This window comes from Nestor notabilis, unplaced genomic scaffold (genome assembly GCF_000696875.1).
Source record: "Nestor notabilis isolate BGI_N333 unplaced genomic scaffold, ASM69687v1 scaffold6286, whole genome shotgun sequence".
NCBI classification, from domain to species: Eukaryota; Metazoa; Chordata; class Aves; order Psittaciformes; family Psittacidae; genus Nestor; species Nestor notabilis.
The window spans coordinates 28,328-51,296 of record NW_009933233.1 but is presented as its reverse complement, the minus strand read 5'-3'; the positions used below and the strand labels follow the sequence as shown (position 1 = coordinate 51,296).

At 41.1% G+C, this 22,969-nt stretch overlaps 1 protein-coding gene across 1 annotated transcript; it reads right to left on the bottom strand.

Moving 5' to 3' along the window:
• Positions 1-14,306: 14,306 nt before the first annotated feature.
• Positions 14,307-22,386, bottom strand: LOC104407476 (vascular non-inflammatory molecule 2-like). Its single transcript, XM_010016775.1, has 8 exons — positions 22,338-22,386; positions 20,109-20,236; positions 19,896-20,026; positions 18,655-18,847; positions 17,767-18,058; positions 16,405-16,775; positions 16,067-16,237; positions 14,307-14,456 (listed from the first exon to the last, which is right to left on the bottom strand). The coding sequence occupies exons 2-8, from the start codon at positions 20,160-20,162 to the stop codon at positions 14,307-14,309; spliced, it is 1,362 nt and encodes a 453-aa protein (XP_010015077.1). The 5' UTR covers positions 20,163-20,236; positions 22,338-22,386.
• Positions 22,387-22,969: the final 583 nt, after the last annotated feature.

Here is a 22,969-nt window from a genome sequence, read left to right as displayed (position 1 = left end):
CTACATGTACACTTGTTTTCTATCATTACAATTCCACTAACTAAAAGGGAATGGAAATAAGCTGAGTTTTGTCTTCTGTAATAGACTGTGGTCCAGCTTCAGTAGTTATAAATGAATATACTAGTGAGTATTTTCAAGGGACAAAATATTCTCTTCATCTGTCTGGGGAGAGCCAGACCCATTTCTTCCACCTCTTTTCCTGATAACTTGTTCTGGACTAAGAGCAAATTTAGAAACAGAAGCAGAAAGAGATACTCTTCTCCGCAGCAATTTAACCTACTTAAAAGGAACTTGGGAAGCAGCTTGGTCCACCAACTTTTTCCAATAGGTATCACCTTGCAATTAAGAAAATACAGAAAGAGAGCACGAAAAGATTAAAAAGAGTGCTTGTCAGTCAGTTTTACAGGCTAATCCTACCTGCATCTTTTAGTAATACCATCAATAAACTCTTCAAGTAGATGTTTTCCTGTTTTGTTATTTTCCTGCAAAACTACAATGTCAGTAAAAGCCAGACCCTCTCTGTAACTTGGCTTAGATTAACGAAAGGTTGGAGTTTTTTTTTTCTTTTATATCATTGCATTTAATTCCTAAGAGATTTTGAATTAAAAATATGTATGTGATTTAGAGGTTTACATCAACAGGAGATAAACAAAGACAAGTGCCTAATTCCCAAGACCATTATTTTTGTCTGCTCTATCAATTCATTTACCCCCGTGTATAGAGGAGCTATATTGATGACTTGAGGCAAATATGAGCTATATCAAAATGAATCTTTGAAAGGAGAAGCTGAAGGTGGAGGAAAGATGTTCTGAGTTTAATTTATCTTAATAGCCATTACATTCTTTCACATTTTTTTAAGAATAACAATTTCTAATGAAATATTTACTAACCTTGAAGATTACTATCTTGTAATTTAATGGGTTGCAATGGCACTTTCTCTCATGCTGACTGCATCTATAGCTTTCACATAACGTACAGAAAGTCTTCCCCATACATTACAGAAACACATAAAATGAAAAGTTAATTCAGGTGAGTCTATAATCTGTTACTGGACAAGCTGCTATTTATAAAGAAATAAAAAGTAGGACAGGTATTTATTTTGTTACAAGAAAAGACAAAATTAATTCATAATTAATGTGAATAAGTGGAGTCCTCTGAGGTTAGAGGTGGATGTTCAGACTTAATGCTGAGGTTTATGCAGGTGGATTGAAGGTGCATTACAAATCCAAAGGTTCAGCGCAGACCAGATTTTTATCTGTGATATACAGTGTGTAATGAGAACAGGGCAGAAAATAAACATGTTTTTTAAAATTAATTAAGGGAAAAGTAAGAACATTTAAAGGAGTCTACCGTTATGACAGCTGCTTTAAAAACAAAAAAGGAAAATTCCTCTTGGAAATAAAATGCAAATCTCTGGGATTATCTACAACAGAATCATTTACAGACTTCCAAAATAGTAGTGTGTACAGCTGAACTATTTTATCTTTGACATCTGTCAGTATTTTTGAGACAGGCATGGCTAGTAACTTTATTTTTAAGTAATCAAGTGGAAGATACACAAGTTTCACACAAATGGTCCTTTATTAAAAGAAGTAACTAAAACATAAATCTGTGCAGAAAAATAAGAATACAAAAATAATCTGTGGAAAGAGGCTACAGTTGAAAAAGCATTACCTTCAGAAAGCAGTGTTCCATGTGCCTCATCACTGATCCTCTTTTCAGGATGGGACACAAGACAATGATGGGGGAACAATTTGACATCTCACCTTTCAGAAATGAAATGTCTAGAACTTGCTAAGAAATGCACAGGAACTGAAACCTTTTTAAAAGAAACTGTTTAACTGCGTTAAAGCAAGACTACAGAAAGGATCTTAGAAATTGTCCTTGAGAATTAGTCATATGAGGCATTGCTGTACTGCAAAGGCAAGGTGAAGGGAAAATTGTGTAGCCATCATTTTCTCTGGTAAAGCTGTTGAGTTTTATTACAGCCTATGATTTTCCTTCATGTTTTACCTAATTTCCATGATGTTCTTAATTATTGATTGGTGAGAACTATTTGGTAAATTACTAACTGCTCTTATTCCTCTGGGCTGGCTTCAGTAAAGCAGAAATCACAGCAATAGAGAGCAAAATGTAAGCTCAAATTTTCTCAATAAATGTTTTCTCCTAATGGTAACTGAGAAAGTACAAAAGGTTTAGGATGCACTCTGTTTTCAGTGATCTCTCTTTATGTGACAGATATTTTCTAGTCAGTATGTGGTGAGTACTCAGTGTTTACAAGATTGACTTTTCCTATTCCTATGGGAAATAAGAAGTTGAGACATCTAGGAGTGGGTTGTAGAGCTCCCACTGCCTAAGTTACCTATGGATCTGGTCTCTTAGGAAATTATTTGTTTTACAAAGGCTATTGCACAGTCATCACACAGAAATATTTTCAATTACCTGTGCAGTTGGTTGAGCGTAAAGTTGCAGCATGAAGGCGAATAGATAGTATTAAAAACCTTACAAAGTAGGAAATTAAATTTGGTTAGAAAAATCTGGTTATGCAAGACTATGTAACATTATGCAAGACTCAGCAAATATTACGGCAATTAAATTTCATAAAATCACAGAATCACAGAATGGTTGAGGTTGGAAGGGTGCACTCTGTCACATCATCCAGATCATTAATGAAGATGTTGAACAGGATTGGACACAGTATTAACCCCTAGGGTATACGACCAGCTGCGGGCTTCCAACTAGTCTTTGTGCCAATGATCACCACCCTCTGGGCCTGTCTGTTCAGCCAGTTTTCAATCCACTTCACTGTCTGCTCATCCAGCCTATACTTCATTACCTTTTTTATGAAGATCTTATGGGGGACAGTGAAGTTTAGGCAGACAATATCCGCTGTGCTTTTCTCACTTACCAGGGCAGTCATTTCATCATAGGAGTTTATAAAATAAGGCTATGTCTAATGGAAACACTAGTAAAAAGATGCTTACATATGCTATAGACATAGTCTTTTTCTGAATTATGTCTTTAGATGCAGTAGTGTGGAAGCAGTGTTGTAGATAACTAAGATGATCAGAAAAGCAGAAGTAGAAGACTTGTAGAACACTAAGTATCTTACGTTTGACTGTATTTAGTATTTCCTTCCTTGTTAAATGGGTATTAATGCATTGCAGAGGACAGAGGATATACAGTGTGCACAACCTACATAAGTTAATGATTTAAGGAAAGCCATATATTTTTCAATATTTACACAGTTTGAGAGTCCATTTTTTCTGTTTGAACACTGCACTGATGTGTTTTTTTTTAATCTAGCAGTTTAAAATATCCCATTTTAGAGCAAGGGTTTCCTTGTGAGGCTTCTAGAAGGGTCCTGCTTGGACAGTTGGTGCTCCTTCTCTTCCCCCTGCTGCTGCACGAAAGAGACTCAGCAGCAGGGAGGACCACTGCCATAGCAGGTGGCAACCCACAGGCTGCAGCACCATGTTACAACCACTAAAACACGAGCTACAGGCACTGAGGCAGAGGGACAGGTGCCAGTCTGCGACTCTGAAGTTTACTGTCAGTTTTGCGCAAAGCATGAGAGGAAGGTGACATTGCAAATTGTGCTCACTGGTGGCAAAATGAACAGACACAGGTTTACTGGTGAAACAGAGCCTTTCATTGTGCTGGAGTAATGGCTTTACACAAGTTTTCAGGGAAGTTAAAACATACGATATCACCCACTGGAGACTCATTTGTTTTGCAAAAGGTAGCCATCTGGGAAGCGTTTAATAAGGTCACTAGTTAAATGTGTTGATAAGGAATTTAACAATCCCCTTTGCACTTCATTTACATGATGACAGTTTGAGATTGCAGTAAGGTGCATTCTTCTTCAGCAGACCTGAATCAGAATCTGATTGGACAGCGCATGAAGCATGTTTTCTTGTGCTCTCCTAATTTATCAAAGTCCTGGTTTCAAATAGAGTCCCTGCAGCCTCATTAACATATCTCAGTTGTACTTCCCCCTCATAGCAAAAAATAGCTTTTCCCTGCCTGTGATTACAGCTAATGAGAGAAAGTAACCTGGGACTTCATTAAAGTTGCTCTGCTAGTAAGGCACTCTCTAAACAGAAGGCAAAGAGGCTTTTTGGGAAAGTGCCGCTTTTAGGTAATAGGACACCAGAGGAAAAAAGTTCTTTCTGAAACTTTCTGAGTTGTGCCATGCATGTAGGTTATTAAGATCAAGGAAAAATGTCTTCTGTGTCTGTATGAAGGTCACCAGCAGTCTCTGTGTGGAAGCCTGTTGTTACTTCTGCAGAGAAGAGACATCTTGGCTAGAATAGCTCGCGGGACAGTTGCTGATCTATACACCAAAAATTTCTTCTTCAATTTTTTTTCATTTGTATTACATTGGAAGAAAAAAACCCCTTTTCTGCCCTTTTGCTGCCAAGATATAATGGAAGAGCCTGACTAATCTGAAGCATTATCTGCTGTATAAACAAATACCTTTTCTGTTGGGTTCTAGCTTATTTCAGTGCTAGTAGTTTAGTATTGTTATGTGTATTTATTATGTTAATACTGGTTTTAGCTGAGGCACAGACATGGAAATAAACATCTTCTGAACATTGGTTAAGTCTGCATCCGAGGAAACAAATATTGCTGTCCTCTTGTGTATACAATAGCATGTCATTTTTGCAAGTCTGTCCTCTTACAAAACTTTTAATGGAAGTTATTTCAGCACTTGGCAAGCAATATTCATTGTTGAAAGATCTGGTTTTCCTTTAATTAACAGAAAAATAGTATTATTGTGAAAAATAAAGAACATTAGCATAGTAATAGTAATATAAGTCAGAAAAATACTGACACGGCAGTTCAGCCAGTACTAATGTAACCTATTTGCTTCAGGTCTTTGCTGTTCCTGGTTATTCTGGACAGAACACAACAGCATAATTAATTTTTTGCTATATTGAAACAAATATTATTACAACCACACCATGCCATTAGAAGCTAAATGGAAGCTGAATGTAGATGATCAACTGTATCTTGCAAAATCCTGGCAGCTACCTCTTAATAGCCTGTGATATACAGAGGGATTTTCAAGTAGTATCAGGCAGTGGAACCTGAGTATGAGGGAGAAGGTCCATTCAGAGGAACTCTCAGGAGTACAGGACACATGGAATCTGAGTATATTTACTTACTGTTTGGGGTACCTTTTGCTTCCCCTTTTTTCTGTACACTTATGTTTAGCACTGTCTCTGCTCTTTTCTACCTCACTTTAACTATCACTTCATATACCTTTTCCTTCACTTTTGGTTAGTCTCTTCATGTTTCTTTTCCTGACTGTCATTCCTTCTTTCATTATTGTTAAACAGTCTATGAAGCCAACCAGGAAAGAATTAAGGTGCTATCTCTAATTTTCTTGTAGGTTTAAAAGATTAATAACTTTTTCTCTATTGTTCTTTGACAGAGAAACTGTCTAGCCTAAAGAAATACAATCTCATGTGGAAACTTTTTATCAAAAAAATCTTGTTTTCAGGGGATTTTTTTGTTGTTGTAAAACAGAAAGAAGAATCTCCAACCAAAAGACTGAGCGAACTGAGATCGTGTTCAGTTTTGCTTGAAATGGAAACAAAATAAATCAAAACTCAGGCGGAAAACTGTTCAAATGAGGTAAACACTAAAGGATTATCAGCAAGAAAACAGAACACTTCCATATTTAATTACAAAGTGCAAATTCAATAAAATGGAAATATGAAGAAGCGTATTTTTAAAAACCTATTCTCCTACCTTTCTCCCTTCATGCTGGGTAGAAGCCTGCTCTTGTCACTCATGCATTTTCTGCTGATTGAGTGGCATTCCTTCCTTTAAAAAACCATGTCAAAAGACAGCTGTGCTTCTTCACCATCATAACAGTTCTGGGTAACACAAATTTTGTGAGGACAAGCACGTAATCCACAGCTGGAGCGGCCTCCAGAAACCCAAGGCGCATTGCTGGAGGATGCTGGGTGCAATGAATAGTGTTCTTGGCCCCTTGTCTCAGGAGCAGCTGTTAAATGGAATAGTAGCTCAAACTGTTAATTTTGTCACCTACTTAAGAACAAAATCATGGCTGTAACACTCATATTTGTGTAATGGGTTTTATTTATAGGTAAGTTGAACTCGTTTGAAGTATGTTTAATTGCTTGAATAAATGTTGTGGTCGTGTTGTGAGCAGCCCAAGATTATCTAGGTGCAAAATAAAACCTGCCATGTAGTCTCCCTTCTAAAAGGAGACTTCTAAAGTAAGCTTCTAAAATATAGCAAAATGCGTAAGTATGTATGGGTTACAGCAGCATGTATTATTTCCTTGAAAAGGTATATTGTGTACAGAGTGACATGATGTGTATTTGCCAGTGTAGTTCTGATTACTGAACAAACAGGTTTAATCTAACAGTCTAATCAGTTAACAGCTACTTTCAAGATACAGCTACTAAAAATACGTTCAGGAACATCAATTTTTTTGCTTTACAGAGGACCATGAAATCTTTTTAAACAGTGATATTGCTTCACATAAAAAACTGTTTGTATTGTGACCATCAGCTAAAGTCCAGTTATGTGCGGTACCTCAGGGACATATGCAACAAGGCAGAATAAGACACCACTTCTTGCAAACTTACTTGCTTTTTAAACATAACATAACTAAAATGGAAAACAGCACAGAAGGGAATGGAAATAGCACTTTTGCCAGACACCAAACTCATTTGAACTATGTGTCAAATAATGATTCTGTCCTATGGGAAGGGACAAAACAGGGTTTGGGAATGAGAACTGTTACCATGAAAAGAAATAAATGGCAGGACTGATGAGACGGATAATAATAGACTCCAAACAACTCTATAAGAGTTATAACTGAAGACCTTTTCTTGGATAACTAGCTCCAATATATTTCATCAAGCCCTATTATCATGCGCCTTTTGTGTAGCTAATTGGTTATATTTGCTTTTCACACGCTGTCCACGCGCCCTAAGCTAGTACATAATTGTTTGGCTAGCAATACCGCGTTTCCCGGTTATCACAACTGTCCGTTCCTGTGTTTGTTCTTGGTCCATCACTTATCTTCCTCAGGTGTCCTTGGATGCATTCCAGTGTCCTTGGATGCATTCCAGAGTCGGGCCTACGTGACCTCAGCCAAGTACACAGCTCTTGCTGAGTCTTGCACAGGGCCTACTCCATTTCTATATAAGCGTGCCCATTTCCCTCTGAAAAAGATCCCACACAGGACAGCATTGATTTTTACTGTGATTCTTCTAGCTTGCATTTCTAGTCTGGTCTTTTGGCAGAAAATATCTTTTTAGAGTATCCATTAGACAGAGAAAGTTTCTCATTTTGATACAGTTCATTTTAAACACTGGGTCTCTGCAATGGGAACTGTGGTTTCAGAACTGCTGGAGGCTCTAAGGTGGCCTCATGGTTGGAGAGTAATTTTGAAAGCATATAACTCCACTAAACATTTATGCAGTCCTCAGGGAAAAAAAGCGCAGCATTACAAAAAATTATCTTCTCAAGTTTCCATTCATACATTTGGAATCTGAGGAAAAATGCATGGATTCCGTATGAGCTACTAGTTCAAAATAAATATTATATGGGTTGAATGAGAAGATGGAATAAGAGATTCCAAGAAAATGTTTTTGCAGCAAAGCAAAACCCGTCCATCCAAAGCCAAGAAACTGTCTCTGCATGGGGTATGTGTGTGTGTGTTACATATTTGATAGCCCTTGTAAGTAATGCCATAACACAGTCCATTACTTCTGCTCAATAGGAAAGGCTGCTCCAGCAGACAGCTGTGCCAGGGCTCTGCAGAGGGCAGGAGCAGCCTCTTGCCTCTTTCCCCGGCAGGGTGAGCGAATCCCCCCCATAACAGAGGCACCCATTCAGCAAGGCAGGTCCCCTGTAAACTCTTCAGTGCTTCTGTGCACCCACTAATGCCACAGGAGGGAATTTAAGACTGTGGCAGGTTTGTAGGTATTTGGTGCCCTCCAAACACCACCTCCAATGCAAAGATGAACATGGAGGAGGGAGGTAGCAAGCAATAAGCAGGTATGTTCTCGGCTTGTCATTCTTCATCCTTATGGCCCTGGAATAACTTCACAGAAAGTAAAGAGCCTTACTGTGAACTCATAGCCGTGCCTGAGAATTTTTTCTCCCTTGCTATGTTTCTCTTTCAGCTATTGGAAATGAGTGGTTTTTTAAATCATTCTCTCAGTTACCACCAAGACCTCATTGCTGCTGGTGCTAATGATGTTTACTACAGAATGAACAGAGCAATCTGTGCAGAATAATGACTATTATCTTCAGCACTAACCATAGCAGATTCATGTCTGAAAAAATAATTTCCCAGACTAGCATATTAGCAGATCACCATCTTTAGGACTGCGTGTCATAGAGATGGTACCTGCTCAGGAGTTATGTCTCTGTCATTAAGAGGTGTTGATTGCCTATTTATATATCTTTTACCATACCAGGGGAACTATACCTAAATATGGCCAAATAACAAATCAGCGTTGGCCAAATTGCCACTTGTTGCTTTTTAAAGCACAGCTCATTGGCCAGCATCCACCCCTTCAAACAGTAAGAGGTTTAGTATTGCTGTGGAACCCAAGAAGAAAAGTACTTCCAGAAAGAAATAAGCCCAGGGAGGAGAACTGACCCTCTTTGGGTCAGTTTGTGTGCATCAGCCTGTTGGCTGTGCTAGTGGAGAGCTATGCCTTCCAGCTCCTCCTCCTGTGAGGTTTCTCTGAGCCCTGAGTGAGACCTAGGGAGCTCATGTTACAACTTCTCCCTGGAAATACAGGATAGAGGTAGGCTTTGGGAGATAGGAAAATATGGCCTTGGGAAGGTAGCACAGGGGATGTGAGGCTGAACAAGAGGGACAGCTCTTGGAGAAATGAAGGTCATGAAATGCTGCATTTTGGTCTGGAAGCAACTGAAACCTGAAATTACCAACAAAGGCTTATATGTTAATAAGAAATCTTCCAGAGCCTCTGTTCTCATGGACTACTCTTTGTTGCCTTTCACAAATACTGGATTTGACAACAACAGGCACGTGCTGTTTTCCTGGCAGTATTGAACAAGTCTGATTGTTTCTAATTGTCCATTTGCAAACCCAACAGACTGCAGATGTAGTACAGTGTACAGATGTACAGTGCTGTTGCACTGCAGGACATTTTTAAAGGGAGATCTGCTGGAGCCATCCTTTGCTTCCACTGTTGTTTGCTGCTGCAGAAAGCAGCAACACTGTGCATGGGCATCGTTGGTATCATGGCACTGCAGGAACACCAACTTAACTAGTGCAGAAACTACCAATGTTAGAGGCTGTGCTCCTTGATACCCACCCTCTGCTGCCCAGCCTCAGGAAGACATGTGTGGGCAGCTTGATTTTTCACCAGAAGAGCTTCATTTATCTCCTCAGTACCTGCTGAATGTCACCTGAATATTGGATCACTGAAGAAGAGGTAAGGGTGTTACTTCACTTACAACTTCATAGTAAGGAATAGCTACAAGAAACATTGTAATACCTTCACAGATGGAGGCTTCAAGTGCTCCTGCTAATTCTTAATTATTTTCTAAACTGAAAAAGAAATTAACATATTGTTGCCAATATGCTACGTTTCTGTTTCATCAAGACTGGTCATTTCTAGCTGTGTCTGATCCACAGGTAGAAATCCCTGGGTAATGCTGTTATGCTTATCCATGGCTTCACTAGGAGATGCTGTTTGTCTGTGGTGTCCAGAAGTTAAGTTTTACAATGTATACTCGGTTTATTTCTCTCTTGGGCTCCATGACATCTCATGGAGCTCTGCAAGCCACTGAGAAGCATTTCAGCATTAGCTGTGATAAGCCTGATAATGATTGCTGCTGTCTTTATTGACCTGTGCAAGTTATTTCTTTTTTTCCACTTTCCTGACCTGGTCGTGGATGGTGACATTGCAAACACTGAATGGATGAGGTGGGGTTACAATTTGGCTCTTGGTTAATTAGAAATGTACCAATTCTTCAATTCAAACTCAGGTCATGGTCATTTTGTCTGTCACTCGCTATATTTGCACTGATTCTGTGTAGCTGGGAACAGTATCCCATACTGCCGGTAATTCACCTTTGAAAAAACAAATTGTTCATAAACATTTAGTGTTGTATTACTGGGTCTAATAGTTGCACAGTCTCTGACTGCACCTCACTGTTCCATGTTATTCAATGGATAACTTGAGGTTATGATGACTGAAATATGCGTACAAGGACATGGCTGTAGTGTCCTGCTCTCTTTAAAAAAGCCCCGCAGATTATTAAGATTCTGTCACTCTATTTTTGCTCAAGGTCTGCTTGCTTTAATTCAACATGTACAATAAAGTACATTTAATTTTACTCAGAATTAAAGTTTCCCTAAAGTTGTTACCAATCTTAAGTCAGCCTTAAGGTTCGGATTACACTTGTTTTAATGCAATATTTTTCTACTGTCATCTGGAGCCTTGCATCAATAGAATCTATTAAGAACTTGTTTTTCCCTGTGTACCTTAAACAGGTGCATCTTGTTTGCTTCCACCTAGATCAAGGTATAAAGAAGCAATACTGTTGTGTGAAGAACAGGCTTTTCCAGCTCAGAAAAGTATGGAGTTCACTAGGATACAATCTGGAGCAGCTTTTGAGGTGGAGTCACTGATATAAATAACGTAAAATTTAATTTGATTCTTCCTCTCTGGCATATCTGTCCCAGAGTCACTAAACACTCCTGCTCTTTCAGAAACTCAAATTCTGTCCCATAAAGAACACGTAGGAGAGGACTTTTTTTTTGCCTCTTCCTAAAGATGAGCTAACATTCTCTGTTTTCTAACTCCTACCTAACAAGTAAGAATGTAAGTGCATAGCTAGTTAACTTTCCATGAATTCAACAGAAACTGTTCTATATTAATGTGATTTGTGACATCAGTCATCTATTAGCTCTCTGCTTCTGTACTCTGTAATTTGCATCATTTGAAATCAGCCTTCATTACAAAAACTCACATTTCCTAAAACTGAACTTCATCTAGTCATTGTGACCACCAGGTTCCTCACTGAAGAACTGGTTGGGTTTTGCACTCCTTCCAGAAAACCCCTACCCAAAAGCTGGGTTCATGGTTCTTGTGCATAAAAATGATGGAGCTATTCTCAGAGTGCTATAATGGTCCATGTAACTTCATCCTCTGCTTGGTTAAATTCTTGCTTTATCATTAGAAATTAGAAAGGGATTAATAAACTCCTCAGTGTCTGTTGTATGGCACCCTTGTTACATTCTCAGTGAGAGGGAAACTGTACAGCACATCTTCAAAATCATTCAACTATTCTTCAAATTTGGTTTTCATGTAATTTTCGAAGAATCCTGGACTTCTTCATTCCTAAAACATGAGGTTCAAGAGTAATTTCCCCATGGCCTATAAGCTACTTAACTAGCAATATCAATTTTATCCCCTGCCATTTCCAGCTCTGACAACCTAAGACAGTCAGCTCTGAATGTGTCTGGGAAGTACCCCATACTTCAGAAATGCCAGCAAGCAATATCTGAGAGATTTTTATGTTCTGTTATCATAGCCTGAATAGTGACAAGGGAGCAGAATGTGGCAAAAGATCTACCCTTGAATAAAAGAAAAAATATTTCTTTAAAATTCATTTATGTCCCCAGGGGCCCAATTTCATTAACTCTAGTGAACTGACTCCACTGCTACAGATATTTTAGGGAAGTTTTACCTGATAAGTTAAAGATAAACCTAGTAATAATAAGCTGAATGTCTACAGTTCTGCTCAGTCCAGGTCTCACAACTGTATTCCTCTTCAGTTTCAGAAAGATTTTTATAAGTTTCACATCCACTTGGAGTACATTAAATACTGAGGATTTAGAGTACCAGCAACCTGCAAAGTATTGGTTTCAAGAGTGCCACTGACGTATCTGTGGGGCATTTCTCTCTAAAACATCTTTTCTGTGGATTGATATGAAAAGCTACTGATGCCGACCAGGGATTTTAATTGATTTTTTTGACTGTGACAGCAAAAAGTCAAATAAAAGTCAAAGTGTGTTCACATGTCACTCCAGCAGTGGTTCTTCTTTTACTTTCTTCTTTTTTTTTTTTTCTTTTCCACATGAGCAATTCTAGGCCAGGTAATAAAAGCATATTTTACCTGAAGGGCAGCCAAGGATGAGATGGAGGCAAGAGGCAGGGTGCATGAGGAGGAGGTGCCGTTCTGGCTCCATGCCTGATTTTGCAGATCTTGCAGTACCTGCGAGGTGAGAAGGCTTCAGGAGGTAGAGACCTTCCCCCTCAGTGAGGGTTCCTCTTTCTTCCATCCCTACCCCACCAGCACCATGGCCTGAGCTGTCTCAAGGAGTGACCAAGACTAGAAAAGAAAGGTACCAGAGGTACCTCTACCTCTAGGGCAGAGAGGGAAAAAGGGGCTGCAGAGAGAATTTTATGTTGAAGTTAAAAACCTTTTTAGGATCCTTTTGGGTACCGGAGTTTACAAGTCTGGGTAGCTCTTGTCTTTCTCAGAGTGTTTCCTTGAGCTCTCCCAGGGCAGGCAGGTAAGTGAGCAGCACTGAGGATGGATGGGGAAGCACTACCATGGGGACCACTACCAGGGCAAAGTACCTGGATGCTCTGCTGCAGACACGATTTCCACCATATGTGCCTGACTGTGCTGACCCCAGTGCAAACCAATGGACCTGCATGGTCAACAGGATGACACTGCAGACCTTCATAACCAGCACAGAATCATAGAATCATGGAGTGGTTTGGGTTGGAAGGGACCTTAAAGATTGTCTAGTTCCACCCCTCTGCCATGGGCAGGGGCAGTCTCTACATGCTGTCTTGTTTGCCCTTCCCAAACTGTTGCCCGTTATGGCAACAGGGGTCTCCTGGAGTGCACCTGACTGGCTTGGGAAGCAGAGTCAGCTCCCACCCTGCAGCATGGCTGTCTGCACCACAGTCATTTGGGATTAGCAGTGCTGCAAATGGGTCCTAACTTCCCTTGATAAAAACTTCCTTATCTGATGAAAGACCTGTCTGTGTTACAAGTACAAGTCAGGTGAGAAAAGGGTGAGGTGCTGGTGCACCATAAAGCATGAGCTGGAGGCCCTGTCTATCTTGAATAATGGCTCTCAAGTGCTGCAGTTCCTCCCCTGAGTACGATCTCAGCTGTTTCAATTCCAGGATGAAGCAAGTCCTGGAAAGAACCTCTAAAGTCGTGTGCTGAGAAGCAGCAGCACATGGGAAAACACAAATCATGTGATTTCAGCAGTTTCTGGATAACATACATTGGTATGCATGAGGTGTGAAACCACAGAGCCTTTCTTATGTGCCGCACTTAATGCAGCTCAGTGCTAAGCATGGTGTGGGCTTTTAGTGACGTGAAGGCCAGTAGGTGCAAAAGACTATGGGATAATCATTGAGTCAGGGACCACCAAAAGGTGTATGCATGTGGTGTGAATGAGACCTGTTTGCTGCAGAACACAATAGAAATTAGGCCCAGGAGTGTCATATCATTGCTACAAGTTCCAAATAATGCCCATTTCTCACACTAAATGGTAAAATACGCTTCAGGTACTAAACACTGCCAAATACCCAGGAGAATGTGTTAGTATACCATGTATATACTGTAAGTCTGATCTGAAAAGCATTGGACCCAGCATGCATCTGTCATGCACAAAGCAATGCAAGCTCAGAGGGACTGAAGAACTGAAGAAGCTTTACAGAGTTCAGGCAGACAGTGCCTGTGTGGATTTTGGAGGCCCACTCTCTCCCTAAGGTTGCACCTAAAACTATTTTGAATCTGTTTTTCTCTTCATTGTGGAGTCCCTTGGTGAAAATGAGGCAAAGGCCCATCAGGTATTAGGGAGGCCCTACTGGCTGGTGTGTAAGGCTGAGAAACATGGACACTTGGTGCAGTGTAAAAAACAGGCAGGGGCGAAAGGGACAGAAAGTCTTCCTTAGAAAAGATTTGTTCGGTGGCAACTCTACAGACTTCACATGTCACACATTTCAGTATCAGTCTTCTTTCTAGTGCTATCCTGGCAATCTACATGTTATCCTTGGGGAAAAAAAAATCTCTAATTAAAGATGTCATGTGACAGAGCATTCATATTGAAAATAATTGCAGTGGCTCAAGCGTTACTAACAAGGTACACACAACTGAGTGATCACATCGTTTTCTCCTAAATAAATCCAACTAATATGGCTGCTGAGTGGAAGCGCAAGATTGCAGAACAGGAATGATACAGGATAACTGCCATGACTCATGAGAAGGTGGATCAGTGCAGGAAATTCCCCTTCTGTCTATGGTGACTGTGTAACAGCTGAGTTATGGGATGTAGATGTTCGCAGAGGATGAGGCAGGTCCTTTTCATAAAACCTTCCAAAAAGTGTTGCTGTTATGAGTGGTTTTGATGTGCCATGCTTACTTTTCAAACGTCCATCACGTAGCACCTAGTTGAAAATGGAAAGAATGATACTAACAGTCCACTAACAGAATAGCAATATTGCACAGTACAGAAAGGGTAGGCCTTAGACGTCGAATATTTTGATGCAGCACTTTTACAATATGATCATGAGAATGAAAGAAACCAGAATTATCTCTGGTGCTGCAATAGCTTTGCCACGTTCCCTCAGACCTGAAGGTCTTTAAAATTTCCTCCAGCTGCATCTCTGGGGAAAGTTCCTCATACATGGCAATGAAGGTTATACACGTATCTAGGGCAGTAATTTGAAATCTTTCTCAATTTGTAGACCCCAAAATAATTTCAAGATGGAGGATTGGTATTTCAAGCTATTGACCATATGTTGCTTTTCTTAGTCACTTTTTACAGATCAATTTGAAATCACTGTGGTTCATAGACGGCGAACACGTGCAACTTTTTAAGAGTCTCTGTAACAAATACTAAGCATGTATTAATTAAGAAAATATCATAGAATGGTTTGGGTTGGAAAAGACCTGAAAGATCATCAAGTTCCAACCCCCCTGCCTACAGTCCCCCCCCCCCCCTGCCAGGGGCAGGGACCCCTTCCACTAGACTAGGTTGTTCAAAGCCCCGTCCAACCTGGCCTTGAACACTGCCAGGGATGGAGCAGACAAAACTTCTCTGGGCAACCTGTGCCAGTGCCTCACCACCCTCATAGTGAATTTTTTTTCCTAAAGTCTAATCTAAATCTCTCCTCAGTCAGCATAAAGCCATTTCTCCTTGTCCTGTCACTACATGCACTTGTAAAAAGTCCCTTTCTAGATTTCTTATTGGCCATCTTTAGGTACTGGAAGCTGCTCTAAGGTCTCCCCAGAGCCTTATCATCTCCAGGCTGAACAACCCCAGTTCTCTCTATTATTTTAAGTTAGACTATGGCCATATTTTAGCATACCAATAAGTGTATGATTTTACAGAAGTCCCTTTCAAAACAAACATGCAAGATGACCTACCTTGTAAAAAAATCACCCTTGTTTCCCCTAAAACTTTTCAAGTCTTTTGCACTGTCTTCATTGTCTCTTGTGAGCTATTACATACCTCTTCCAAATCAATTAGGATTTCATCTAGCCACTTGTAAAAATGTAATCTAAAGTTTATGAATGAAAACATATTTTGGCAAAAACATATGATGAAGTTTCAAATAAAAGAAAATAACCCTACCAAACGGTCAAAACCCCCTTTAACATTTTTAACTGCATAGGGTCTCTGCTCTTTATGCATGATACTCAGTAACTGTTCTTGCTTGGACAATTTCTCAGAGCATTTGATTTCTTTATTTCCTACATTTTCCATTAGCAGAAACCTGTAGAAAATAGCTCCTTGAAAGCTGCTATTTATAGATTTGGGACCTAAAGTGGGAAGGCATGTCTGCAAAAGAATACACTGGAAGATTCTTGACCTTAGCATTTATATGTTCTCACAAGTAAGGGTTAGTTCAATCTATCCTTTTAAATGTTCCCTTCAGTTATGGTCTGAAGAACCAAAGACAATGGGTCTTAGATGGAATTTTGCTGCCCTATTGGTTTCTAGCACTACAGCTTGGAAAATCTTGTGTCAAACAGTTCCAGGGTGTCCCATTACCTCGAACTCCCCGGGGGCCAGCTGCACCCCGCTGTACAAGACTTCTGGAAAGATGTAGTTGGTGCCAAACGTGCCACTGAGGGAGAACATCTCAAACCTGGTCTGAGCCGTCTCCACCGGCTGCCCGCATGTTTCTGGATCTGTGCTCTTGCACTTGAGCAGAGTGCATATCTGCAGGGAGGAAGATACAGAAAGGCAAAATACCACTAAGCTCTCAACAATCAAGAGCTGGTTTTGATAACAAGAAAAGTTCTCACAATGCAGTAATGAACATGTATTCTAGGGTGGTTGGGATGTAGGCATATACAACCTACACTCCCCTCTACAAAAACAGTTACCTGCCAGTGGTATTTTATGAGAGAACCATGAAGCCCATCAAATGCGCCCAGGACATAAACTTCATCTTTGCTCATGTTTGACATCTGATAGATCAAATGACAGCAGAGGTCTCCTTGGCAAACTGTGTAATTTCTACCTTTGTGCCTGAGTTCACTGAAAGTGAATATATCCTTCCGAACAGCTCCCAGAAATGTGTCTTCTTCTGGAAATTTCTTGATGCTTGTGGCATACAAGCTCCAGTTGATGGCCGGGGGGTAGTTGGGGGAAAGACGGGGTTGAGCACTCAGCTCTGCTACCAGGAGACGCCCCTCATCAGTCTCACTGTCGTAATGGTAGGCAACGGGTCCCTCCGGTGTGAACAGCCCACTGCCTGTCAAGGACACCCACCAGTCCTCTGTCAGTTGGCACCCCCAGAACGGCTCATCAGGGGGGACAGCTTCCCCCCATGACACACCAGTGGGGTTGCTCAATGATGTTATTTTCAGTCAACATGTCACAGAGAATTTTGGAAGAATTTTAAAGCACAGAATGGCTAAAATGCCCAACACAGTGTAAAAATGTGACCTAAACTTCACCGTTCTTGCGCTTTGTTGGATTTTGAAACTGAGCCTTGTATGGCAATTTGGCAATTTGACACAGGACCATCTCCTTTTTTTTGTTTTGTAAAGAACTTAGATTCATTTAAAGATAAATCAGAGCTCTAAGAGTGGCATATTTGCCAAAGAAGGAAGCCATGGGGGTAATTACATGGAAGGAAACCAAGGGCAGTGGCTTAAACTCAGCTCTGTCTATTTAGAACATAAAAGTTCCTTTCTGGCTTTCACTTTGGCTTCAGGAGAGTTACAGATGCAGCTACAGCAATGTTTTCTTAGTTGACAGAAAAAAGTGGCAGTAAATATCTATTCAGATAAAACCAAAAGATAAATATCTCTAATTATTCAACAGCCACAAAAACTGAAAATGTTTTATTCAATATACAAGAGGAATCCTCCTTTTAGTTTTTGGTTATTAAGTTCTGTTTAAAACTTTTTTTTTTAAAATGTTGATTGAATTTTAAACTCAAAATGCTGCTTCTAAATGAAAGGCTGAAAATTTAAGTAAAACTTTGTCCTATTTTTTAAACAAAATTTCACTTTTAAATTATCAAATTTTCATGTCATGGACTTTCTAATTTACAATCTCCCGGAATAATCAACATTTTCTTTCCTGAAACTGTTTAATACAATAAATACAACATCAAGAAGATTTTTATTCTGATAAAAATATTATTTTCCATAGACTTCATTATTTGTAAAACATTTCCGCCTGCTTCTGAATGAAGTACTTAGAAGACAATTTCCTTTTTCCCAAATGCAACTCACCTGTCATTGCAAAGCTGATGTTGTGAGTATTTGCTGAAAGTAAATTGACACCCATGCCTATAGCCCAAGCAGAGTGAAACTCAACCGCAGTCAGAAAGGGCAGGACATTCATCCAAGCTGTTGGGAAGAGCACGGTGTCCACCTGCAACTCTCTCACCAGGACCACAGCAGGCTCACGGAAAAGGATGTCAAAGCAAGTGAAAATGCCAAACTTCCCAAAGGGGGTCTCAAAGGTGATGGCTTCTGGCTCTTTTGGGTAATTAAACTGGGTTTCTCCTCTGAACAGGTTGTACTGCAGGTGAAGAAAATGCCATATTAGAAACTAAAAATAAAGCAAGATTATGAACATCTACTTTCATATCTGAGATAGGTTTTAAGGCAAAGTTGGGGGTTGAGATACCTGAGCTGGCTGATCAGTGGGTTTGCATTCATCCAGCTACCACTCTCCCCCTGCAAAATGAGGTGGCTGTGCCCCATCTGCCTCCTGGAAGCAATGCCCAGCCAATCCAAACTGCTAAACCCTGCCAAGACGTCACCTGCTAAAGCTCTATTTAGCTTGCCTAAAAGCGTACTGAGGACCAGCTAACATTTACTGAGTATGGAAAACTGTCACTGCTTTTTTCCCATTTACTATCATAAACATAGCCCTTAAGTGTTTGGTGTCTGTCATGAACTCTGCTACTGCAATGCTCCCAGGAATAACACCTGATCGAGCAAACACTTGCCTGCTTTACCTTCTGTCCATAAGATTCTTTCATTGGATCATCCTGGATTGGTTGTCATTCAACAATAATGTAAAATTATTGTGTAAACCGGTTGAAATTGGTACCAGCGAGATTAAAAATGTACTGATAGTCAATGACCAGGTGATGTGAAGTGCCTCCTTACCTTGTGGTAACGAGCCACCAGTTTCCCCTCTGGGTCAAAGATGACATCAGTGTTGTACTGATAGCGACCATCCTTGGGGCAGCTGGGATCGCTGGAGTTACACGGCTTCTTGTCCCCAATGTTTGCAACCACATAGATGGAGTTATTCCTGGCCATGCAGCTGAGTCGTTCCTGCACTGGAGCAGGCGCAAATCTGATGCATTTTAGGGAATAGAAAAAAAAAGAAAAAAATTTACAAGTTTATATTAAGATATGGAAGAAATGTATTTCAAATTACTATTCCACTAGCTCCACATCCCCAGATGCTGGAAAGGGATAGATCAAATAGTAGCTTCTGTTCATAGCATCATTTTAAATTGTCAGTCATTTTCACCTTTAAAAACTGGTCTCCCTGTGTTCTTCTTTTCTGTATCCTTAACAATGTTGTTTTCTGTGTGAATTTAATTCCATACTAACACACATACTAAGATATGGACATCTTCAGAAAACAAATGAGAGAATAAATCAGCATGTAGGCATAAATTTGAAGTAACTTAAATTTTCAGGCAGCTCTAAGCTTTGATTTCAAAAGGTTATTTCAGCCTTTTTTTCAGACTCTTCACTCTGTTTAAGGTAGCTGCCCATAACCGTCTAGTAAAAAGTGACCACAGCTTTTAGAGCTGAGGGCTACTAATATATAGTTTCATAAAGCCTCAGAAAAGTAGAATACAAAAGCTTAACTTGGAGATGGACTCGGTCCTCTTGATGTGCCCTCGTGACATCACTCAGAGCAGCCCTGTGTAACACAGCAGACTGTGCAGGCAGCTGGATTTCTAAAAGACACTTCTTTCAGATCTAGATAAATACTTTGTACAATATGATTTAGAAATCACCCAGCCACATGTAATGAGGACTGAATCACCTTGTCTAATCTGTGCATCTGATAGGACACTTACAGAAGATTTTCACAATTGATCTGAAGAGATAAAGTTTTGCATGTTTTAATAATCGATTTTGCCTAATATTTCCTCATTTTTCTCCTTTTGCAATCTTTGAAAGTGAAAGTGTCGCAATGATTTTTACCTTGCATAATCCCATTACCATCTAATTAAGCATTCTTTTTGATACACCTCATTTCTACAGTGCTTGGGATTTTTTCATAGATTAAAAGAATTAGCAGGCTTGGGGCATTTATTGGGAGCACCTCATGACCCCATGAGACATTAGTTTAAAAACATATAAATCACTGCAGGAGAAATCACCTTGTGGGGTCAGTGCAGGGAATCCAGTTCACCGCTGGATCAGGGATATCCTCCAGGTAGGGGTAGATGGTTTCTCTGGTGAAGCGCCAGCCGTAAATGCCATCTTCAGGGGTCACAATGATGTGGGCACCCTGGCACAACAAGAATTCACCCATCAACAGACAACCAGGAGCAGAAAACACAAATTGACGGCACTCACAATACATCTAGTACCTGCTGGGCAGCTGCTTTGATGGCCCCTTCCAAGACATCCATGTTGCTGTTCATCAGGGCCAAAGCATCCTCAGGAGAAACAGGTTCATCAGCAGTAGCCGGCAGGATGACGGCGTGTTCATAGACCGCTGCAATGAAGGTGTTGGAGGCAAGGGCCTGAAGGACTGTGAGTGCAAACACTGCAGCGTGCAGGAGAGGCTGGGACAGGAGCATGGCTGGTGCCTCACAGCTCGTAGATTGGGCTTGGGGAATATAAACCAGATAGAAAGAGGAGGAGTAAAGGAAATAATCTATTGAGTAATCTGGGAAGGTTCTGCCAACAATTAGAATATTTATTTACAGTAAGAAGTCCAAGAAACATTTCTAGACATTGGATCTTGTTTCTAATTTGAAATGCTGTAAATAAAAGATGAACAAAAGGCTAAGAGTGCATGTCAGAAGCAATGCTGATCTGCAAGTGGCTCTGTGGAATGAACACTCCATTTCTACATACCTATCCATGCTTCCAAATCCCTCTTGAGATGAGCCTAGATTGCCTTAGTTATGACCCATTACTCCATATAACCTTACAGCATGTGTCTGCTATCAGTTAAAAATTCAGCCAGTGCTGAAGGCAGTCTGCCTGCCTGAAGTACAGCCCTCATGTTTGAGATCATAGCTGATTGCTCTGCACTTGTAAGACACATGGTGCTGCCATGCTTCCTGCCTTTCATCAATCATATAGAATCATCATAGAATCATCAAATACTTTGAGATGGAAGGGACCTTCGAAGGTCCAGCAGGCAAGAGCCCCACACAGGTGCTCGCTCACTCTCCCCTGGTGAGATGGGGAGGAGAATCAGAAAACTCATGGTTGAGATCGACAGTAAAGCAAAGCAGAACAAGAAATTAATTCATCACTTAGAATCATAGAACAGTTTGGTGTGGAAGGGACCTTCAGAGGTCATCTAGTCCAAACACCCTGCAGTGAGCAGGGACATCTTCATCTAGATCAGGTTGCTCAGAGCCCCATCCAACCTGACTGAACTTTTCCAGGGATGGGGCGCCATCCACCTCTCTGGGCAACCTGTTCCAGTGTTTTACCACCCCTATTGTAAAGAATTTCTTCCTCACATCCAGCCTGAATCTCTCCGCTTTTAGTTTAAAACTGTTACCCCTCATCCTGTTGCAACAGGCCCTGCTAAAAAGTCTTTCCCCTTATTTCTTACAGGCCCCTTTTAAGAACTGAAAGCTGCAATAAGGTCTCCCTGGAGTTTTCTCTTCTTCAGGCTGAACAACCCCAACTCTCTCAGCCTTTCCTCATAGGAGAGGTCCTCCATCTCTCTGATCCTTCCTGTGGCTCAACTCTGGACCTTCTCCAACAGGTCCATGTCTTTCCTTGACTCCAGAGCTCACTGCAGTACTCCAGGTGAGGTCTCACAAGAGCAGAGTAGAGAGGCAGAATCATCTCCCTTGACCTGCTGGCCATGCTTCTTTGGATGCAGCCCAAGATACGATTATCATGTCATAAGTCAATAGCTTATTATAGTTGTAGCAGGTGCCCTGAGAGTGCCCTCCCTCCTGGACTCAAACTGCAATGCAAACTAATGCTTCAACTGTGCTGATCTCTCTGCCTAGAGCTAACATACTAGCTTGCTTCCTGAGACAGAATTAAACAATACAGGGGGGGTTTATACTACTCTTTGTCACAAAAGGCATTTTTTGCACAATAAACAATTTGAAATTAGTCATACAAAGCAATGTGTCTGAAATCAGGACTCATGGAAACAATTATTGTATAGAATTTTAGAAATAAAATACCTATATATATCAATAAATTAGAAAATACCTATATATACCACTAAAATACCAATACCTAAAGGGGGCTGACAAGAAACATGGAGAGGGACTTTTTAAAAGGGCATGTAGTGACAGGACAACGTGTAATGGCTTTAAGCTGAAACTGGATAGGTTTACATTAGACATTAGGAAGAAATCCTTCACCATGAGGCTAGTGACACACTGTCACAGGTTGCCGAGGGAACTTGTGAATGCCCCATCCCTGACAGTGTTCAAATCCAGGCTGGACGGGGCTTGGAGCAACTTGGCCTAGTGGAAGGTGTCCCTGCCCATGGCAGGGGGCTTGGAACTAAATGAGCTTTATAGTCCCTTCTAACCCAAACCATTCTATGATTCTATGAACCCTCCTCAGGACAAACTGGCACTTCGGCGATTCTATGATACTGAAACCTGCGATGTAGCTGTCCAGGGCACAGGCCTGCAGAGCAGACAGCACCAAAAGCACAGCACAGGTATGAGCTTTAGGGAGCCCCATGTCTGGAGCCTGGAAGTCGCTCAGGAGGAGGACGGGGACAAGCAAAGTCAGGGGACTTAAAAGGAAATTCTTGCAGAAACCTGGGAATTCCCGGGAGCAGCAGAAAGCCGACACCAGGAGATGCCTTCACCCTGCCCGGAAAGCCTCACACATCAAAGGAAAGAGAGCCACAGCACTGAGCAATCCTGCCTTGCTCCACCAGCAGAGAAGTCACCACTGTGCTGCAGCCAAAGAAACGCATCGCTTGCCAGATCTGCGAATGATGCAGGTGTGGCATTGCTGTAGTAATGCAGCTCAAGGCAAGCCCAGGTCACAACAAGCCAGAGCCTGGGAAATCTCAGTGAAGACCAGCATTGCCACATTCCCGGAGGGCACAGGGGGGCTGCAGGCAGGGCTGTGGGAGGCAGGTGGCTGGCCCCGAGCTCGGTGCTGCCGCACCGTCACTGCCTGTGCTGCCTCAGCTCACCACAGCTCTGGCCCTGGGTTCTGTGGCCTCTGCGGGCAGCTCCACATCGCAGCGGAGCTGCCTGGCAGGCTGTTTGTCTAA

What these genes read in the sequence shown, in the direction of transcription:
- LOC104407476 (XM_010016775.1), bottom strand. Translation starts at nt 20,162, where the DNA reads ATGAACAGCAACATGGATGTCTTGGAAGGGGCCATCAAAGCAGCTGCC. An exon ending in CCCTGCACTGACCCCACAAG is followed by an intron (nt 18,848 to 19,895) that starts GTGATTTCTCCT and finishes AAAATGCATCAG; the next exon opens with ATTTGCGCCTGCTCCAGTGC. An exon ending in CATCAGCTTTGCAATGACAG is followed by an intron (nt 16,776 to 17,766) that starts GTGAGTTGCATT and finishes TGTCCTTGACAG; the next exon opens with GCAGTGGGCTGTTCACACCG.